Raw genomic sequence first — 22,456 nt, forward strand, 5'->3', positions numbered from 1 at the left:
AAAATAATAATTTTTTACCAAGTTATCAGTGAAAATACCTTATAAAATGTGTATCTTTTACAAGCATTGTCAATATTCAGATTGTGTTTCGCGGGAAAGAACTTTTCAAAATGTTGCGATTATATATACTTTCTCGATACATATTTCTGGTGTGTCCAGTGACTTCACTCTTCAAAGAGTTGTTGCTGATGTCCTCCGTTGAGACAGTTTTCTACGTGTGTGATCATAAAGACTTTACAAAATGTGTGTCTAGTAAAAGCACTTTTAAAAGTGTTGTGTTAATAAGCACTTTTCAGTACATGTTCCTGGTGGAAACACTTTTAAAAATGTTGTGATCAAAAACACCTTTTGTTGTAAATATTATACATATACATTATATGTACTGGAAACACTTTACATAAGTTGTTGTGTGCACAAATGTCACTAAAATGTTGCAATAAAAACACTGACTGCAGGTGTTTTTATCATACACTTTACTATGCAGATTATAAATACTTACAGTGTTATTAAATAGGGGACAAGCTTATAAACCACAAATTGGTAAACGTGTTTTACACAACGAAAATGTGTCACATTTTAAAACACTTAGATTTACAGTAACTGTAGATACAAACCTGTTCCCAAATACTATAATTGCAGATATAAATTTGCCTTCCCATAGAACGGTAATTGTAGATAGAAATATGTTTCTCCCGACCTGACTCCACATACTATAACTGTGTATAGTAACCTGTCTTTCCATAGCTTAGTAACTGTGTATAGAAACCTGTCTTCCCATACTACAGTAACTGTATATATAAACCTGACTCCAAATACTTTAACTATGTATATAAATCTATATTTACGGTAGATAGAAATATGTCTCCCCATACTACAGTAGCTGTTCATATAACCCTGACTCCGCATAATATAACTATAACTATGTATAGAATCCTGTCTTTTCATAGCACAATCACTGAGATAGAAATGTGTCTACCTATACGACATTTTTTTCCGATGTTGGTAACCTCCACAATTTACAGTACATGTAGGTAGAACATAATTCCAAATGTGCTCATTTGATTTTAACACATATTATGTGTTCCATTGCTTATGTTGCAGACATCGACGAGTGTTCCTCTGATCACGACTGTAGTGTCAACACAGTCTGTGTAAATACTATTAGCAGTTATGAATGTCATTGTAAAGACGGATATCACAGGGAGACCGGTGAATGTGTACCGACTATAGTGGAACTGGAACTAGTACAGGAACATAGCAATATTGGTATACATTGATTTGTTTGAAATTAGTTTGAACAATCAAGCTACAACACGGATCAAAATAGGTCAGACACCCAGCTAGCGCAACACGTACTCGAAACTGCTCAATAAAGATTATATAACGTCGATGCCATATCACTTAACCTTAGTTTGCATGCAAACAAATAGCTCACTATTCCATTCAATGTCCACGTATAAATTATGATCAACTCAATCTTATACATTGTAGGCGTCAGAGAACATGAGTGCCCCGAAGACACTTCGCTCAATCAAAAATGGCCTAACACAACAGCAATGGAATATACTGCCTGGTTCAGTTGTCCCAGCGAAACAATAGGTTTGTAATTACCGAAATAGTTATATTTATATCACATATGATTTATATTAAGTATACACATATATATATATATAATTGTGTTTATGTGTTTCCAAGGAATGATGAGAAGATATTGTAATGGAGATGGTGAATGGGCACTGCCGGATACATCAGATTGCAGATCTATAGTTATGATGGGAATTGTCGAAAAGGTGAGGCGATGTCCAATTGAATTAGCGCTCTCATTTAGTAGTAATCATGTAATGTAAAATATGGATATCAAGAAAGGAAAATAACACTTGAATGTTCCATACATAGGCTGTGAATATAACAGAACCTGCCCAGGCAGCAACTATAATGAAGAATATTTCCAATATTATCCATAAACAACAGCGACCTCTGAGTGGAGATGTGTACACCATGGCTTATATTCTTGACAAACTGGCTGTGGATTTTTCTACCGGAAGTACTCTTAGTATTTCAGTTTACATGCAGGTAATGCATAAGTTTGTTTTGACCTGATTCATATATACCAATTAGTCCTCAACAGTGTTTCAACACTACTGTTTATTTATTTTTAGGAATTCATTAATTTGATTGATTATTTGTTGGAATTGGAGGAAATATGGGAGAGTATACACAAGGTAAGTATTTGATTCACATTTTTGATGACGTAACATTGTATGTGTGGTGCAGTACTTTTTGTTTCACCAAATATTGTATTCCAATTAAATTAGTCTTGTAAAAGAAACGTTGTCTCATCGACGTCTGCATATTTACTTACAAATATTGTTGGGCATTCTAGTCGTAGTCGCTGGACAGACTCGGGGGGGAGTAATTGCGGATATATATTTGCATGAAATGGAGAAAAATGAAAAATAATGCTGATCAGAAAACGAAACCAAATTTGATAGAGCATTCTTCTCCGACATCCATAATAATAATCTCGTATTCTTAAATGTTGTGCAAGTGTTTCTTGATGGTCGTGCAGGGAACCAACATTATGATCTACATTAACTATACGTACTATGTTATTGCAACAGAAAATGAAATTCGTTCCAGATAGTATCCTACAATGGAGCCGATACGATTAGTTAATAAATTATTTATTTTTACTCAGCATTACAAATTTCGGGTTCCCTTTCTTCTGAAGACAATTGATAGTTTTAGCAACACTGTTTATGACTTCATGGTGCGCACTGGTGAAGGCGTCACACTGCCTGGGGAACAAATAGGTAGGATTAAATTAATAATATATTTTCTTCATTCGTTTTGTTGGTATGACTGGCATAAATGAATGACTAATTTCAATTTTTAGATCTTCTTGGAAGGTTTGTTCAAGATCGAGGTGACGTTGACTTGGACTTTTTAATTGCAAGGCCTGAAAGATCATTGCATTCCAACTCCACAGTTCCTAATCCAACAATGAGCATATCAGCCTCTGTAATACAAAGATTGAACAGCACTAATCCAGGTAGAGAGTCATTGTCATATTTTAAATATTTCATGACCATGCTAATTTCTTTTAGTGTATCATTGTTATGACTAGTTATAAGTATCTTATATGATTTTCCTATATCCTACGTGATTTTCAGAAAATTTTGCAAAATGTGATGGAAGCACCACATTTGCCAGACTTGTTCAAACATCAAATGTATTAATCAGATAAATTGCATATTTATTTCTGAGTATCACAATTTGAACGCAGAACTGTATTTGCTAGTATTCATAAAACATAAACGTGTCTACTATTGAAAAAAGGGAATAATTATTGTATGCCTGCTTGCAATATATAAACATCCTACAGAGATGTATATGCTGTCTTGTTATTTCTGTCTTCTTATTTCTGTCGGAATATTTTGTGACTCGTTATATCGCAATCCAATACAGCATATTCCAATTTATAGCTTGTTTTAATTATACTACAGCTACACCAATGGCAATTGTCACATATATCTTCAAGTACCCAAATTATGCCTCAAATCAGTAAGGAAAATACATTTCATTTATATACATTTATTTTCTGATTGTATAAATATAAATATGTGCATGTATATGTAAATGTATATGCATTTACTTGATTTGTATATGTATATGTATGTATGTGTCTTTGAGATTCGACCTGCGCATTTTCATATAGTTACCTTGTGCATTCATTGCAGGCTATTTTAATTCCATCTTTTTGAATTGTGCGCCTGCTATACAAACGGGGAAGCAATTTCCTGAGTTCGGCAAATCCTACGTTTTTATTTGTGGAAACATTCTTGTAATTTATGGAAATTCTAATCAGATTTTTGTCATTGTCAGTTAACATGTATTAGCACACGAGGATGATATTAACTAGATAGGTCATACTGGCCATGGATAATTGATTTTATATAAGTTAAAATCTGTGATGTTTGAGATTTTGCTTGCTCATCGCAATCAAGCCACTGCACCTCCTCGCTCATTACTCTTTCTATCAAGCCTTTTTTGGTACGGTTAGTGTGACGTAGTCAGGTGCGCATACACTTATACTCTATTTCACATATTTGCATATGGGAGAATCAGTTATTAATTTGTAAATAATATTTTATTTTTAGCCAAAAGAAACAGCAGTGGGTTAAATCAATTACAGCTGTCAAGAAGGTAATTGAAGTAAACACCGCTGTACTATCAGTTTCTGTTCATCCAACATCTGTCCGTGATATCGTACCCCACATGGAGGATGTTATAACAATTAAATTATATGATATCAAGGTAAGGCATGTATTTGTTGTCAACATTATAAATAAGCCTATTGTAGATATTGGAATGTTTCAATTCAAACGCGGAATTGTTATTTGTGTTTGGATTTGATGTTCAGAATTGGTTGATTTTATCATCATAGTAATTATTAAGATAACGTTCAGTGATATATGTGACATGTATACAGAACTTGTTTTGTGAATGTGTTCATTTCAATGATATAATCAACATATTTTGGCATTCGTAGGACGGTTACAATCCGAGCTGTTCATACATGAATTTGAATGCACGTTTTGGGTAAGCACATGTTTATATATTTGACATATGTTGTACCCGTTATGTGACTGCCGTTGACATTAAATATATGCTTAGCACAAATTTTCATATTTCCTGTTCAAGGATATGGGAAACTTTGGGATGTACTATGATAAACAAAGGAATAGATGAACATTGGAAGTATACCGAATGTCAGTGTGATCGATTTGCAAGCTTTGCAGTGATCATGACAATAGGAAAGCCGCTAAAGGTATGCACAAATTAAACGTTTTTCTTTGTAATGATTGAGCAAATGTGTTTACAATTACTAAAGTCTACTTCTAGCTAGTTGTTACGCAATCACTTTTACCACCTCTCATTGCCATTCGCTTCTGTTCTGATGCTGCTCTAACACGAGTCCCTCCATTTTCTATATAAGCTAGTACCAGTAAATATATCCTGTTACAATTTACCGAAAATTATTAGTGTATCAAAATACATTAGTATTAGCAGAGCTGTCGTATCAAAGTCACTTGAAACTGATTTCCCAGGTACTAAAAAAAGTGATAATAATATGTTATTCAGACAGGCTCCAATATCACCAGGAATCATACTTTTCGAACAAGATTCAAAATAAAAAGTCCAACTTCACCAAGGTGTCAATGATGAGAACTTCCAGTTCCAAAAAATTACATTCATAAAATTATTAGATCAAACAATACAAGTAATAAATATAGCATAATAATAAAAAAAAATTGCATAACAATAATTTTTATAAACTAATAGGTTGTTGGTTGGTTGATTGTTTGATCAATTATTTGGTTATTTTTTACTAATTGAACAGTATTTTACTTACTCTGTATATAGACGCTAAAATCGATTTGTGGTTGTGAAACTATTTACCAAGCCCTGCCTCAATTAAACGTAAATTTCTTTTACTGTATCATTTTAGTTGATTTACTACCTTGAATACGTTAAATTGAATATGCATTGTGTTTATTCATGTTTATGCTCGAATAATGAACACAAAAATCCAAAATCAAAATATGACATATTCTCATAATTTATTTTTCACATTATAGCCCTTTCTGGATGGCGCCGTTGTTTTAATCACATCAATCGCAGGTGTATTATCTGCTGTTATGATTATTATGACGTTTATCATGCTGTGTATTCCAAGGCAAGTACCCGTTTGTATTGTATTCATGGCACTTATGATTAACTGAGGTCAAATATTTATTAAATTAGGTTTATAGTGCTCAATTACTTACTTGTATATTACTCGTTCATAACATATCTACCTATAATTTATACAAGTATTCCAATAGTAATAGTTTAACACGTTTTTATAGCTGGAAATCCGATTATTATTTTGTTCTGCGACATTCTGTATGTTCACTTGTCATATATCCTATATTGGTGATCTTCACGATAAACATCGACGAAAAGCAGATTACAAACGTGGTAAGTGTACTTACTTCACAATATGCATGTGAAACGTGCTTGTATGATTTTCAAATGATTTTATTTTTAATAGTATCTAACAATTGAGATGTTGTCAATACTACAATATGATACAGCAACTTTACAGTACTCTGTAATATTCAAAGTAAATTGTGAATTTTCCCGCAACTTTTAAATAAAAAACTTCAGAATTGTTGATTCTTTAAAATGTTATTATCACTCCTGCATTCTTGATCCCGTTGATTCGTGTTTTCATTCAGTTCTCCTTAATCATAATGTAATACAGGTGTATTGTAGATCTATGACGTTCTTGATGCACTATACGCTGCTGGTCAATTCTATGTGGATGTTGAATATGAGCATTCAGTTGTTAGCAAGAATGAAGCTGTATGTTTATCAGTCGACTGCTGCAAGGTGTGCTGCTCAATCCCTTATCTCACATTAGTAGTATACAACAGTATATCTCTGAATTGTTTGGAAAATTACATACTTAATCACGATTATTGGGTGCATACAATATTTAAATAAGTAAATCGGTGATTCACTGCATTGCCAATTTGATAATAATAGAACAAGGCTATATTGTTGATTTATAAATGTGTTTTATTTTTCCTCTATTGTTACAGGGTATACTACTTTATATCTGGATGGATTGTGCCATTAGTCATTGCATTTATTTCTTTCAACAATAATATGTCTGCGTATGAAACAGCAAACAGGTTAGAAAACATTTTCTATCAGGTTATACCCACTATATACAATACATTTCACATTATGTACTTCTTTACATTTTGCATTTCGTGTGATAATACTATTCGCTCATCATATACAGCAAACAAAATTACAGTTTATACAAGGAGGAGCACCATATAGATACACGCATGATACAAGTTCTTGTAATGACAAAATACATCATGTTCCAATACAATGTTTGCTATTTTCGCCATATCATTGTGTATTGTATATCATAGGTGTTGGGTTACCACGCAGTCTGAAGTCGTACTCTCATCGGAAGGTATAGCAACAATGACAATCACAGTAAGTTAGATATTAATGTCGACGAGGAACATATGAAAATAACTACACTCGTTGAATATATATTTTTGGATAACCCATTATATATCCTTTCAATAATCTTATAAACTAATACGATCCTAATTTTATAGGATATTTGTTGTTATTTTTAGTTTTAATACATATAGCTACGTGACTTCTAACTCGTCAAGCTGACAATAACAATTGTGTTCACAGCAATTACAACAAACTTTGTATTCTTTCCTTCCTGCTTGTTTGTCGGACATGTTTCCAGTATTTCTTTACATTATATTGGCCTATATTAGCTTTTTAGCAACCAATCGTGTTCAAGATGAGATTATTTGTGGACAAAAGTAATTATAGTCAGTAATAATGGACGACTAATTGATCATAAAAGCACTTGACTCCCGTCGTAATTTTTTCCACAAAGATTATGTCTGTATATTCCCACTTTTGAAATGCATAAGAATTTCACGTTAAATTTTTGTTTGTTATATGCCAAGTATACACACTCACATTTTGAATTTTGACATAAACTACTATCCTTAAAACTAGTGGCAGTGTTGTAACCCATCGCAGTCAATATATAAAGGATGACCAATCACATTAAATCATGTTGTTATGTTTTAACCACGATCATTGTCATACCATAACACAACACAAAAGTAAAAATATGATAAGATATGTTACAATATCGCACTTAAATTCTACATTTTTGTTTGTCAGGAAAGTCCTGACTATTTCTTTATTTTTTCTGTCCAGATTACTGCAATATTGCTCTCATTGGTACACTATAACTTAAGTGAGTTTGCAAAGTATGGATGGGGACTTGAGGAACAGAAATTATGGTGAGGTTAATAAATTATTATTTTCCAACATCTTAAAACAATAATAACAGTGAGTAATTATTGTGTTTAATATCTCTTCTAGGCAGGCAATCCGTTCGACAACTGTGCTAACAGGTTGTTTCACTGTTTGTCGAGTTGTTGGTTTCATTGTCGGAAAGGAAATTGCCACCCTAGGAACTCAGTATGTGTTTGCGGGAGCTATATTTGTCGAGGTAGATATGTTTTCAACATACAAAGTAAAATAATAATAAATAAGGTTTATACCTTATATGATTAATATTTTGATATTAACAACATTTATTTATGTAATTATCTTGTAGGGGTCGGTGGTATTTTTATGCTTTATGGCTACAAATAGAGAGGTATGTTCAACAAATAGTTACCGATACGTACATACACTCCCTGTGTTCAGTTCTCGATTCGCAACAAAGACAATAGTGTTGAGCAATATAACTTGTATGTATGCAATACTTTACAATCCGATGTTTTCATAAATATACAGCTATTGCAGGGCATATACATCAAATGGTTCATGAATGATGATGATTATAAGTTTGCTTGGCAAGATTTCCAGAAAAGGGAAGCCGAGAGATTGGCTATTCGCAAAGAAAACAATAAACGTGTGAACAAACTTCGGCGATTAGAGCAGGAAACTGAAAGAAAGAAGATATCAACGACCAGAGAAAAAGCGAATAGGGTGATTACACTTTTCACTCTGGTAAGTAGACGTATTCATCTATCAGTATAGTTAAATTTACAAAACTTTACAATGCATATATACGTATCTATATTACACTACGACCTGGTATTCCGCGACATTCTGATGTAGTAGGTTCGTGCAAATATGGGCGTTGTGAAACCAACTTTGATAATGTCAATGACGTGAACGAGACTTGGCCTAATTGTCTGAACTTGTAGTCCATGTGCTGTTCAATCTACCATAGACATGGTGTATCTTCTTTTCTCGATCTTCTGTGATACGACTATATAATTCGTAGCAACTTATTATCAACAAAATATGCAAATCTCGTACCACAATTGTATACTTGGGATACGCTTCCATGTTCACGAGTATCAAATAATAAACTCAAAAAGTGAAAAAATCAATTAAATCGTATGACATATACTGCAACACAATCTAACATGATACAATACCATTAGCATTGGTATCTAGGTTATTATTGTTATTCAGTATCATGTATTGGTGTGATAACTACATTTCTATCATCGTTCACTTTTGTATTCTTTTCTAGGCGAGAAGATTACAACATTCTGACACAGGACATGATGTAGGTTCCAACATTTGATTAGAGAAAATTACCTGTTGATGATTGGCAGTTACCTTTAACATAGAAACATAGAATTATGTTGAATATAACGTACGATTATATTATATTAACTTGAGACAAGGGATTGCTCCTTTATTTTGGATTGGATAAAATTGTTAATTGATTTCAAAGACATTTTGTTGTCTATCTTAACTCAATTTTTTGACATGTATCTAACGTCAAGCTTGGATTGTGTTTTTTACCATTAATTGTTTATGTGTAATATTTACTACAAATCATTTTAAAATAATTGTTTTGTTTGTCTTGTGAACAGTAATATATTTTGTGATTGAATTATTGAGTAAGTTTCAATCAGTTGCACTTCATTTGTTTGTCAAGTTTCTTATTATTGAGATATCAGGCTGAATTTGTTATGGCCTGTTAAAGTTAAAACAAATCACAAGCTTGTTTCAGATTAGACACAAGTTAATAGTTATGCCAGACATTGCCGCACACAATACAACCTAAATTATTTATGCTGAAATTATTTTTAAAAAGTGTAAGGTATTGCAATACACATTACAAAATAGCAGCTGCAAGTAATCCGACGATCTGATGGGCTTTGTCACGTCAGAACGATTCTGCCGATAAGCCATCATACTATCAGATAAATTGTGTTGATGGCGCTGTTGTGAAATCTGGAACATTTACGAGAAGTCAGTTAACTTTGTTCTACGCGGCATTTGCGATGATTATATGTATAAGGTGTGTGGTAATTGAACTAATTGTCGCTAGATGTGAATTATGTGCCAATAAACTGTCAATAGGAAATGTATATATATATTTGTATTTATTTGTATATTTCTATTATTTATCTATTATTCCTTTATTTAGTTATTTAGTTATTTATTCATTTCTTTAGTTGTAATAATGTTTCAGTTGGTATTGGAAGAATGTAATTTACTAATTTGAAATACGTGCATCAGTGGATTGCATAATATGTCGTTAAGAGGTTGAAACACGGGATTACATGAAACACTCGGTTATAGACTACGGGAATCAATTCATTTGTATTTAAATTTGATTGCGTGGCGTTGCACATAACAAAAAACATAAACGTAATCAGTAGCATAAATAACCCACAATCATTGGCGGATTTCACTCATTCGGAAAAATAATTACAAAATCCTGATAAATGTGCTCTCCATATAACCTGCATCTATTCGACGCCAGTACATATTCGGTTGTTCGTCATAGTCTTGCCGATTAGTCGTTGCAATACCTAAACAAAATAATGATAGGATTACATGAACGTTCATATACAATAAATATTGGCACGAAGCGGGCATAACTCATATGTACACGCGAATTGGTGAAGTCACAAAAGATTTTCAATCAGAGCAGTTTGTTCGGTAGATACAAATTGCTATAAAGATACTTAAAACACTTACGACATACCCGATAAAATGGAACAAATCACGTGGGTATGGACGGACAATAAATTATATAACACATAAAACTGAGCGGTTCATAGTATAATCCGTGAGGCCATGCGGAGGTTCAAACATGAAAGTCCAGGTGAAACGAGATCACAACATCACACCGCTGATAAGAACTCATTCCATACTCATAATAACACAAACAATTACATTGTGGCGAGATATACATGATTACATTAGAAACAATGAAAATATTTTGTGTTCAATTCAACTTATTTCAGTTCGGTCGGGCACTCAAGTGGTGTTTGAAATGTCAACTGCTAGCGACCAACGTCGTGGCGTAGTGCACAATCGTGCTGAATCGTAGTTAAGAAACATTCACCAGTTATTGTCTATTTTGTATGTTGGGTAGCAACAATTGCATTTGTCGTAAAAGGAATATGAAATTAAAAATATATCTAATATAGTACAACCTTCTGCAAACACATACTTAGTTCTTAGGCTGGCGATTTGTATTTCCACAAGGGAAACAACACCACGACAAATAGTTGTTGGCCGGATTACTTACTGCTCTGGTTGTTATATTGTTATTAAATATGTTCCTCTAGCCCCAATCCATAAAGGTGAAGGTATTATTGCAATAATCTGTGAGAGAGGAGATGTGACAATTTTAACACATAAGTACATGTCATAATTACCCGGCAAAAATGTAGATGCTCCTAGAGTGACATATAGATACATATTTATTAAACACTTGTTACAGTTGTGTTATATCCTAACTGCAACACACCAACACAATTAATTGTGACTTATCCAAACGTGGTGATCGCAATGGGTTACATAATTTATGTCGAAATTATATAAATGCATATACTTTGTCTATGACCAGCATATATTTACTGGAAGACATCAAAGCATTACACAAATATAATTAGGAACATAGAGAATAACACAATATTTGTGGTGAAGATTATGTACAAATTTAAAGGTACAATAACAACTAGTCGCACAATATAAACTGGAATTGCATATCTGTTTATTGCAATGTGTATAGTCTTCGTAAAGACAAGTGTTATTGTTTGTTAGATTTATCAACATGTGTTTGTAGTAACGAGGTTAATTTAAACATATGTTTCAGTGTCTATCAAATATCTATAAGCAAAATAATTAAGTATAATGATAATCTGATATAGAATAAATAGAACTACGTTATAAAAATGTTGAATAAATATATAATGAACGACATTACAATAGATATATATTCATTAAACGAGAGTCGTAATTGTCATTACACCACCATTCGGGACATGCCACGTGTGAATTTGATTGTACGGACCCAAGAAGAATGGCGATGACCAAATGAAAATTACTACACGAGTTTAATAAATCCGATATTGTTGGGTCATGAATTTTATATCCTGGTTGTCTCCTTAAATCACTTTTTAGCTTTTGACGTCTAAAATTTAACACGGCAAACCCAATGTGTGTGCAAGTATTGAGGAAATTACAGAGCAACTATCTACATACAAGATCACCGTTCATAGACATCAATTCCCGTCAATTGTCCTTATTGCGAATAAAACAAGGAGTAATTTGTGGAGACATCACTAAATTTAAAGTTTCGGGATATGGAAATAACATAGTTACTAATTTTGGGGTCATTTAAACACGTTATTATTTTCACAATCAAAATTAAATCGGCACAAGCGTGGTTGAAGTAAATTATTTTGCGTTTTGCGTGAAAAAGATGAGACAGAATTAGTACTATTGAAATGACATCTCATGTACACAAGGCTTTATATCACACACACACTACTAAACATTCTTACAACACCTAACTATAATTCATGTTATTAATGAGAAAATCTTGATATTGACGTCTTTTAAAATTATCAGCCACCAACCAACTTTTTAATCAGGTTGCACTATCACTTCACTGGAATTATTAATACAGATCATGTTAATGTCGAAAATATTACACCACTTTGTTACCAGAACTGTCATGCTAAATTTGATAAGGTTTTTTTTATTTGTTTCAATAATTATATATTACAAACGTGATGTCAGTGACACCTCAAACCGTTTGCACAACTACTTTGTGATTCATATGCAAAATTAAAATGTTTCGTCTAGCCCTTCATTTAGTTTATCGTTTCTACAATATGACATAGATTTGCACGGTGAAACCCTTAACATACTGTCAAAATGGATATGAGACATGTACGACAATGATGACTTTTTTGGAAGTAAAAAAAACTGGAATAATTGCAATTTTACCTGGAAATCCTGATCCTGACAAATCGGATATTAAAAGGCACAAGGAGGAAGAATATGACATTTTCTCCGTTACGTAATATAGGCGGAAATGACTGTTATGATTACTTTGCCGTCCCCTAGAGGGCGCTTCGACTTGAGCATTATTGTTGTCATTTTGATTGTGTTTGGCTGTAGAGCCGTTGGTTCCAACAAGGTAATCTTATCAAATGATTATCAAATTGCCAAATGATTGCATTGTTAGTGCTCTTTCTCAGTACGGTCGGGTAATGAGCAACGTTAGAACGATTCCGCTCGGTTGTAAAAGGCCGGCATTGAAACATGTTCAATCTTTCCGTAGACAGGTTTATGTGTTTTCAAAAGACATCAACATTAATGGTTTTCTGCCAATACAGCATGATGGTCAAATGTACAATATTTATACCTCCACCGATGAATGTATTTTCTTTCTCTGTATGAAACCGGGGCACACGTAAAAACTGTTCACAGTCAAATGATACACACAACAATGTTCATGTCACAAATGTGAACACGGTACCAAAAAGTAAAAGTGAACAAGTAAATCAAAAAACAATAGTAAAAATGTCACACATGTCGTTGAAAACAAAGGTGAAAACACAGAACAAAAAGAAACAATAAAAAACAATTCTCAAGATATGGAAACTGAAACTGAAAATACAAAAAACCGAGAGGAAAATGTGGAGGAAATAAGCGTGATGGAAAGTGACCAATTTAAAAATTCAAAAACAAAACGTGTTTGATCTTAATCGCCGGTGAATTGGGACAAACTAAATGAAATGAAAGAATATCAAACATGAACTAATAGAGCTAACATCGAAGGCAATAATAATAAAGAAATCATGAATAAATTAACTAATGAAGAGAGGGTACAAACCGCCACATGTGTATACGGAGGTCCTACTTCGCAATCCGCAACCATGGGCTCCTCCAGTCAATGAAACTTTGGCCATGGCGTCAGACTCAGCGCCATCTTTAGATTTCACTGCCAAGTCACCTGATTATTCACCATTATCAAGTGTACCTGTTTCGCTTTCCGGTTTTTCAGTTGAAAGTCCCAGTTGTTCTCAGTCATGAGTGACATACACGAATAAACTGAAAATCATGACTCTGATGATGAAAGGTCGGTCGTTTCTGACATTTCTAGCTGTCCCGACACTGACATTCACCTTAGCAATGACTTCATGTCAGATTTCTTGGTTTCAACACTGCATTCCAAGAAATTCATTGAAATATTGTATTTTGTTCCAATTTTAAAGTCCCTCTAAAGCATTTCACGAATTACAGGTATTCTCAAACACTGAATTCGTCACAAAAAAACAGGATTCAACAACTCAACAACAAAATCAAAAGACATATCAAATCAACAGGCTGCTTTATAGTTGAATTTTAACGTTCACCAGTATACTGTCATATGCATATATATATATATATATGCATATGACAGTAGATATATATATAATTACACTTGTAATGGCTACTGTGACAACATAGTTTTTTAATTATGCCATGGCATACACAATTTCTGGTGTCGGGATGCATTGAAAAGGTACCGCGCTTTTGTGTTGTTGAAGCGTGATCATGAGAGTGATTTTTATTTTCTCTAAGAATCAGATGAAAACGCTTGGCAAGTTGTTCGGAGTGGAAGAGGCGTGTTTTCCCATGGTACAACTTATCATGCTGGCGTAGACATTTTATTTGCGCCAAACTCAATTGTAAATATTTTGTCTGTCACTGACATTATTCCTGCATCATATACATGTAGAATTCAATAGTAACAAATTCAATCTCTTTAATGTGAATGCTCCCATAGACGGACAGAAGCGTGTTCAATGTTTTAAGCAACTAAAGCAACATCTCAAACAATTGAATGGTGGTCTGGTTATTATTGGGGGTGATTTTAATTGCACACTTGCAACTGGCATTGACTGTAATGGCGGTAGGGAGCCAGACATGCGCACGTCCCACGCACTACGCTCTGTGCTTGAACGGTTTAAGTTAATCGATGCATGGCGTCATCATCATGGCAACAGCAGAAATTTCACATGGGGATGTGGCAACACTCTCATACGCCTTGACAGATTTTACATCTACAAGCACATGCGCAGTTGTCTGAATACTATTGAAATACACAATGACGCACAATCCATTTCAGAACACTCTCTGGTGCACATCAAACTGACTAACAACATAAAGCAAACAAATCCAGTCTGGTGTTTGAATATTCATGTCCTTGAAGACACAGAATATGTGAATTTAATTACAGAATTATGGGTCCAGTGGCAAACTCAACGTAACACTTTCAAAAACTTGCAAACATGGTGGGACATTGGGAAGCACAAAATCAAAATTTTGTCACAAGACTACTGTCATTTCAAACAAGGGGTGTACAGAGAGAAAGAGTGCGCCTTAGAAAATGAAATCGGTAAAATGGAGCATGTAACAAACATCGCTGCTCCTTCCCGTGCTTATCGGGAAAAGAATGCGACTCTGTCACGCCTTGAACAGCACAAAAACAGAGGTTTTGCCATTCGAGCCCGTCACAAATATCTAAATGAGTCTGACGCCCCAGTTCATATTTTTTTCAAAGTTGAGAAACTAAAGGGACACAAAACAGCGATATTTCATATTCAACGCAAAAATGGCCGTCTAACTGTTGACACTTGTGAGATACTTAATATCACTCGCAAATGTTATGCATCCCGATAACACTTATGAAAATGGACAATTTTTTTTTCAAAAATTCTAGAATATCATTGATACAGACCTCTGTGAAGTTTTTGTTTGTTTTATTCGTGATGATTTTCTTCCACTTTCTTGCACACGGGCCATTCCGATGCCACGCAGGCATTGACTTTCCCACGTCGCCTGTAGACCTCTTTCGAAGTCGAGCGCCCTCAAACACTTAAGAATAACTAAAAGCGAGTTCAGTAGGCATAGAAACTCCAGGAAGTATTGTTTTAAAAATAAGAAATGCTGTGAATTTTGACTTAATTTTTATTTTGACCCAATGCTATTCTGAACGATAAAGTCTACACGTTATTGCCTTCAAATTGGTTTGTAGATACTCTATGACTATACCTTCTGAACTTTCAGTCATTCTGAAACAGGAAGTGTTTGAGGGCGCTCGACTTATAAAAAGGGTTCAATCGCAAAATTGAACGTTGTTACAGACAACAAACAAAAGAGCCGCGCCTAATATTGTTATACTAGAGTACATTAACACAATATCTGGACAGACGGAGTAGATGGTTTATACGCGGGAGAGGGCTTATTTATAGTAAAAGTTAATTCACTGCGTCTCTATCAGAGAATAGCGGTATGAAGGATGGTTAGCTGTATACATCACGCGCGGATTTAGACGTAGATAAACCCAGTCTACCTTCGGCCACGTCAATAGAAGCGCGCGCCCCGAATTTCTGGATCCGCCAGTGTACATCAAACCTATTCCCATGGCAGACATCCGGGCATTTTCACCACCTGGCAATCATCATGGTGAAAACAAAAACCGAAAACTCTCGACAACTTGTTGAAACTCCCCTGAACAGTGTAACAAGATACCCTACGTGTGTAACATATATCAATTTTGTTGTTCATGATTACTTAAAGGTTAAGTTTGTGTTGTTTTCTCGAATTTATATATTTTCACCAGCTCTTCGCCCGGCGTTCCACGGCAGCTCATGCAAACCCCATGGAAATGTATGGTACAGTGGTGCGCGTCTTAGCAACGTGAAACGTGACGTAGCTCCGCCCAAAGGATATAAGCTTGTTTGTACCACCTCCATATTTGTACATGAGCTGTGTTCGGGGCTTCACTGAGACACTTTTTACGCCGAATGATGATTGAAGTCGCAGTTTGAATCGGTGGCTAACCGATACGAAGACTCAACGCTTAGTTTTGTCAGATATCACCCTATGCTTTATTGATGCTTTTAAAAACAAGAGAACTGAGGTCTTCAATAAACGGTTTTCATTTTTGGTATTCTCTCCCGGTCTTATTGAATAAAAGCAGAATATCAGTAAACTTTCCACTAGTGACCAGTCCAAAATGTTGCCGATTTTGTACAAATTCTATGTTCGACGCGTCTAAAAATGAAAAATCTCACGGTACATAGTATGGGAAGAAATTATTGTATGTTTGTCACTATAACAGACTAGAGAAATCAGTCTACAAGCTGCTATTGATATGTATTCAGCTGATCATGCAAAAAATGCAGTCCATGAAGCAGGAGTTGCATACGACACAGGAGGGAGCGACTATAAAATATATGGGAGAGCTGAAGAGATTGAAACACATGGAAGTACCGACAAAAAGACTAATGAAGACCAATACAAGCATACCCGGTAATGTCAAAATTCTAGACGTGTTGGAGGAATCGACGGCAAAATTGGAAGGGCAGAAATACGAAGAGACAGGGAAGAACCTGGACTAAGTATTGCTGAAATTAGAAAAGGCCAGAAGCTTATTTTATTGGCAGAAAATTCCGACTACGGGTGGGCAACTGCTCAAGAATACCGTTCATAGCGAAATTGAAAAGAGGAATTGCGTGCAGGGTGACAGACGATGGACTAGCGGCTAAAGAAGCAAAGATACGCAGCTCTCTCTAATGGTGGGCGGATAGGACCGGGTTCCCAATAGCAGGGCAGTGGTGTTCCAGGGTTCAAGAAACAGAGAAGTGGTGTATGCTTTGGATGCAGTAAACCAGGACATTTTAGATCAGAATGTCGGGCGATGATGTCATCAATAGGTACCAGCCAAGATTTGGCGGGAACAAGTGGGGTAGGGTGAATGTAGGAATGTGACTAGAGAATGAAATGGAAGTAGAAAAGTTAAGCACCGAATTTGACTGTTATAGTTATTATAATTGTTGTGAATGCAATCTCAGTGATTTCAATTAATTATAGCTGAATGTAGATGGGTTTAAAAGTGATGTGTTATCACTTAGTCAAAATGTTACTAAAACTTCGGCGGTTAGAGTCCGGAGACGTTTGAAACTATGTATTAGTGCGCCAAAATTTGTCATGGGTAATCATTTAAGTTGCCTGAAAATTACCGCTTTTAGATTAGCCTCCGCCATCTTCTTGACGCAATAATCACTCTGAAATTTCACATCATAGTTTCGTCGGGGAGGAGGAAATCGCAAATTTACTGGTTTCTGGTGCAGTGGAAGTGTTAAATGGTAAACCTTACATTTCAAATCCTCTTATCGTGTCTGTAAATCAAGAAGGACATGCAGGTCTGATTTTAGATTTGTACCTTTTCAAAGAGAGTTTTCGTTGTGAGAATATTAGTACTGCTAGTTCTTGAACCCAGAGGATTTCATGTTTAAATTTGATTTGAAATCAGGGTAACACCACATTGAAATCTTTCCAGATCACAGACGATTTCTGGGTTTCGGGGGTGTGAGAAAATGTTTCCAATTTTGCGTGTTACCATTTGGTTTATCATTTGGTCATTATGAGTTTACAAATCTTTTGCGACCCCAAAATGGAGAGGGGAGGGCAAGTCGATTGTGGTTTACCAGGATTTAACAGAATATGGATTTGTTATAAATCGAGGTAAAAGTGTTTGGCATCTCGTGCAAGCGTTGATTTGCTTAAAAGTTCAGATAGATTTGGAACAAGGTAATGTTTTTATTCCATAGTATCGTTTGAGCAAATTACATACTACTTTGGAATGTCTGCTAACTAAAAAGATCAAAACTGCTGAAAGTGAGACAGTGCTTGTTAGAGCTAGGTAACTTGCTGTTGTCATTGGACAGATTATATCCATGCGATTGGGTATTGGCAATTTAGTGTTTAGTTACTATGCCTTGAATACACGCTCTTCCTGGTACAGTATGATACAGGTTTGTAGTGCAGACATGGATGAGTTGCCTTTTTTTGGAAAATTAATGTAAAGTAAACTAAACGGTATGCCTATTTGGTATACTACTAAAGTGTAGTGTATTCCGATGCTCCAGCAAAGCTTATGGAGGCTACGTGATAGAATACGATAACTGTGTTTCACTGGGTAACTGGTCCTGTTGCGAAAGCACAAAAAGATCAACATGAAGGAAGCTGGAAGCAGTTTATAGGATTTTAATGAGTTTTGTTACCACTGTGCAAGGCCACAAGGCTAGATGGTATACTGATAACCAGAATGTGGTAAGGGCAATTATGAAAGGTAGTATGAAATCAGACTTACAAGGTCTATTTTTTATTTTTGTGTGCGCAATGCATTGTTACCAGAATGGTTTCCAAGAACCCTTGAAATTTCGAGTTTTAGCTCTCATGATAGATTTTGGAGCTCGAAGCAGAACACATAATACTTGTTTTTGCTCTGTAAATAAAGGATTTTGCCAGTTGTGCAACAGCTTTTAAGCTAGGCGTTCGTTAGGGCGGACTCTGGTTTTTGGATATGATTTCAAACATTGTAGTCTATTATAATTGCATGCGCGTAAGAACAGAAATGAGTACATTATATTGGTTGTTAGAAATCTGGTGTTACAATACTTGGTGTCATGTTTTCGCTGCAGGAAATACCCAGAAATGTTATAATTGGTTTCAAGTCTACCAGCTGTGGCCATGGCTTCAAAGGCGGACTCTACCACTAAGAACTATACATCAACTTTTCAACGGTGGGAAACATTTGTCAGAAACTACAATTTTCAGATTTTTCCAGCCCAAGTAGCAGCAGATTACCTCAACGAAAGTCTCTACCAAGCAGAGTATTGAGGTAGATAATTATGGCACTAGGTGGATACAATTTAGCAGGTGTACTGTCATGAATTTGTTTTTGCGTATCTGTTAACCGACTTAATTAACTGATTATTAGCGAATTGCTGTGTTATGTCTGTCATCGTTTAGGTCTATTTGAAGTTTTGGACGGAACTTGGCTCAGTGATTTGGAACTAATTACAAGATACCGTCGCTATTCTGACATTCATAGTTATTAATGTAGTGAACGATTAATCAAAAGATATGACGTATTCAGTACTTAGTTTGATTGGCTTTATGATTGAAGTTTACGCCTTAGAGTCTTTTTACTGCTTTGTAATTGGTTAGAGTTTTGAAAATGAATAAAGAGAGTTTGAGTTGGTCTTGGCGAATACTCCACGACAGGGCAGTCCTGGAGAGACTTGGGGCGAGCCTTGACGCAGTCTAAGAGAGTCTTGGGTCAGCCTTGCGATATAGTCTTGGGGACTTTTCCCCAGGGCGCTGTGTCTTATAGAGTGCTCCAAAAGATCGACTAAGACGAGAGCTGAAACGTATTTCATTGTGTGTGTCTTATTTGACTGTAAAGTTAACGTGACTTTCCCGATCCCGTACCTCAAGGGGACGAGATAGAGAGACGAGACGAGTTTCCCCCCTGGCAAGTGTGGAGACCCCGAGAGAAGAATTATCCCCCTGATACGTGGTGGAGAACCCGAGAGAAGGAGATTTTACCCCTGATACGTGAGTGGAGATCCCGGGCAGGTGTTTAACACACATTGACATCCTGTGAAGAGAAGTGAAATGGCGAAGGTGTGTCTTTCTTGCGAACCGAACTAACTGGCTCGATGGCAGAGACGAAACCGCGCTCGACCACTAACACCGTTACCAGTATGGCACCGATGTACAACGCTGAAGAGATGAAGATTTCAGAACCCCTTCGGAAGGACCAGTACCGGATAGGACTGTATAATTAAGAATTGAGCGACATTAAAGACAAGAAGATGAAAGAACGACCCGGACTAACGCGATGACAAGAGAAGAGACGCTTATAGACTTTGACTTTAGCTATCTGTGTATTGCTTAGAGAACTGCTCGCTGGACACTGAAACTGACACTGTGTAACTCAAGGACGTTGAACTCTTTTCCACAATCCCAACACTATTGCTCAGTAATGTAATGTATTGCTGGTTTTTTTCTATTGTTTTTACCGTTTTTCTGTGATGTCGAATTGTATGTATGTAAGCGCCCAGATCTTTGTTTTGAACTGATATTTAGTGACGTTCGAGGTCCTTTATAACGATTTAAGCGCGTTTCAGTGGACAAGTATTTGCAACACAGTGTTTTGGAGTTTTGTTAAGTTTGATGGAGTTTTAATGAGTTTATGAGTACGGAATATGATGGGGAGAGTGATGCCCCCACGTGTTTTTTTTAAGAGTTTTGAGATTTGTCGAGTACAGAGATACCGACGTTTTAAGAGTTGTTTTTGTTTACGTGTTGTTTCCGGAATACTTCTGACGCTTTTTGAGTTGATGGCACCTTTGTAACGTTTTTTAATGTCTTTTTGAGGTGAGAGTTTGGTGCGCTTATATACGTATTGTTTGATATCGCAAGCTTTTGTTCACGATTGACAGGTTTATATGTAACTTAGTAGTTTCTATCGTTTCGCTTTTCCCCGTCTTATTTGCCAGAGGAGTAATGTTTTATATAGTGGCTTTGTCTTTGCATTCCGTTACCACGCCGTATGACTTTTGTTTAGATTAACGACTTTTGAGTTCAGTTGAAGTTTATAAGCGTATGTGACAGGAGTTTGATTAATAGCTTTTTTTTCATTGTTTATTAGTTACCGCTTTGCAATGCTTTAACCGAGAGACGCATCCCTGGTAATCACGTGATCATGCTGTCGACTGCAGCGATTGGCTGATCGCTTGGTTACACCGCCACGCCTTAGTTTTTTTTTTGACCTTTTGATATAGAGTTTGTAACTTTAGTAACGGAGACAGTGCAGCGAAGGGTTACCCTCAGCGGACCGTTTTGAGAAAAGTGAGTCGATTGGTAGCCTTTCCCTTGTTTTTGATTTATAACCGTTGATATTTGTGACTTTATAACCATTGTATTTAGACTTTATAATCATTGTACTTAATTAGTGTGTTTTACTCTTTTTGATTTATACCTTTTATTAGTATTGTATTTAACCTGTATGACGATGAGTAGAGGACGGTATCTTTGATTTATGAACGTGTTATGCCAAGAGGCATATCTCAGTTTGGGTGAAGGGATGTGTCATGAATTTGTTTTTGCGTATCTGTTAACCGACTTAATTAACTGATTATTAGCGAATTGCTGTGTTATGTCTGTCATCGTTTAGGTCTATTTGAAGTTTTGGACGGAACTTGGCTCAGTGATTTGGAACTAATTACAAGATACCGTCGCTATTCTGACATTCATAGTTATTAATGTAGTGAACGATTAATCAAAAGATATGACGTATTCAGTACTTAGTTTGATTGGCTTTATGATTGAAGTTTACGCCTTAGAGTCTTTTTACTGCTTTGTAATTGGTTAGAGTTTTGAAAATGAATAAAGAGAGTTTGAGTTGGTCTTGGCGAATACTCCACGACAGGGCAGTCCTGGAGAGACTTGGGGCGAGCCTTGACGCAGTCTAAGAGAGTCTTGGGTCAGCCTTGCGATATAGTCTTGGGGACTTTTCCCCAGGGCGCTGTGTCTTATAGAGTGCTCCAAAAGATCGACTAAGACGAGAGCTGAAACGTATTTCATTGTGTGTGTCTTATTTGACTGTAAAGTTAACGTGACTTTCCCGATCCCGTACCTCAAGGGGATGAGATAGAGAGACAAG

General features: G+C 35.6%; 1 protein-coding gene across 1 annotated transcript; it reads left to right on the forward strand.

The window, feature by feature from the left end:
* The first annotated feature begins 1,076 nt into the window (after positions 1–1,076).
* LOC146729030 (adhesion G protein-coupled receptor L2-like) lies at positions 1,077–7,071 on the forward strand. Its single transcript, XM_085495762.1, has 15 exons — positions 1,077–1,266; positions 1,492–1,599; positions 1,696–1,790; positions 1,897–2,073; positions 2,160–2,222; positions 2,699–2,813; positions 2,897–3,052; positions 3,507–3,564; positions 4,161–4,317; positions 4,553–4,602; positions 4,705–4,831; positions 5,643–5,740; positions 6,322–6,438; positions 6,651–6,743; positions 6,996–7,071. The coding sequence occupies exons 1-15, from the start codon at positions 1,077–1,079 to the stop codon at positions 7,069–7,071; spliced, it is 1,680 nt and encodes a 559-aa protein (XP_085351888.1).
* Positions 7,072–22,456: the final 15,385 nt, after the last annotated feature.

This window comes from Saccoglossus kowalevskii, chromosome 22, assembly GCF_978046115.1.
Source record: "Saccoglossus kowalevskii chromosome 22, keSacKowa6.1, whole genome shotgun sequence".
Classification (NCBI taxonomy): Eukaryota; Metazoa; Hemichordata; class Enteropneusta; family Harrimaniidae; genus Saccoglossus; species Saccoglossus kowalevskii.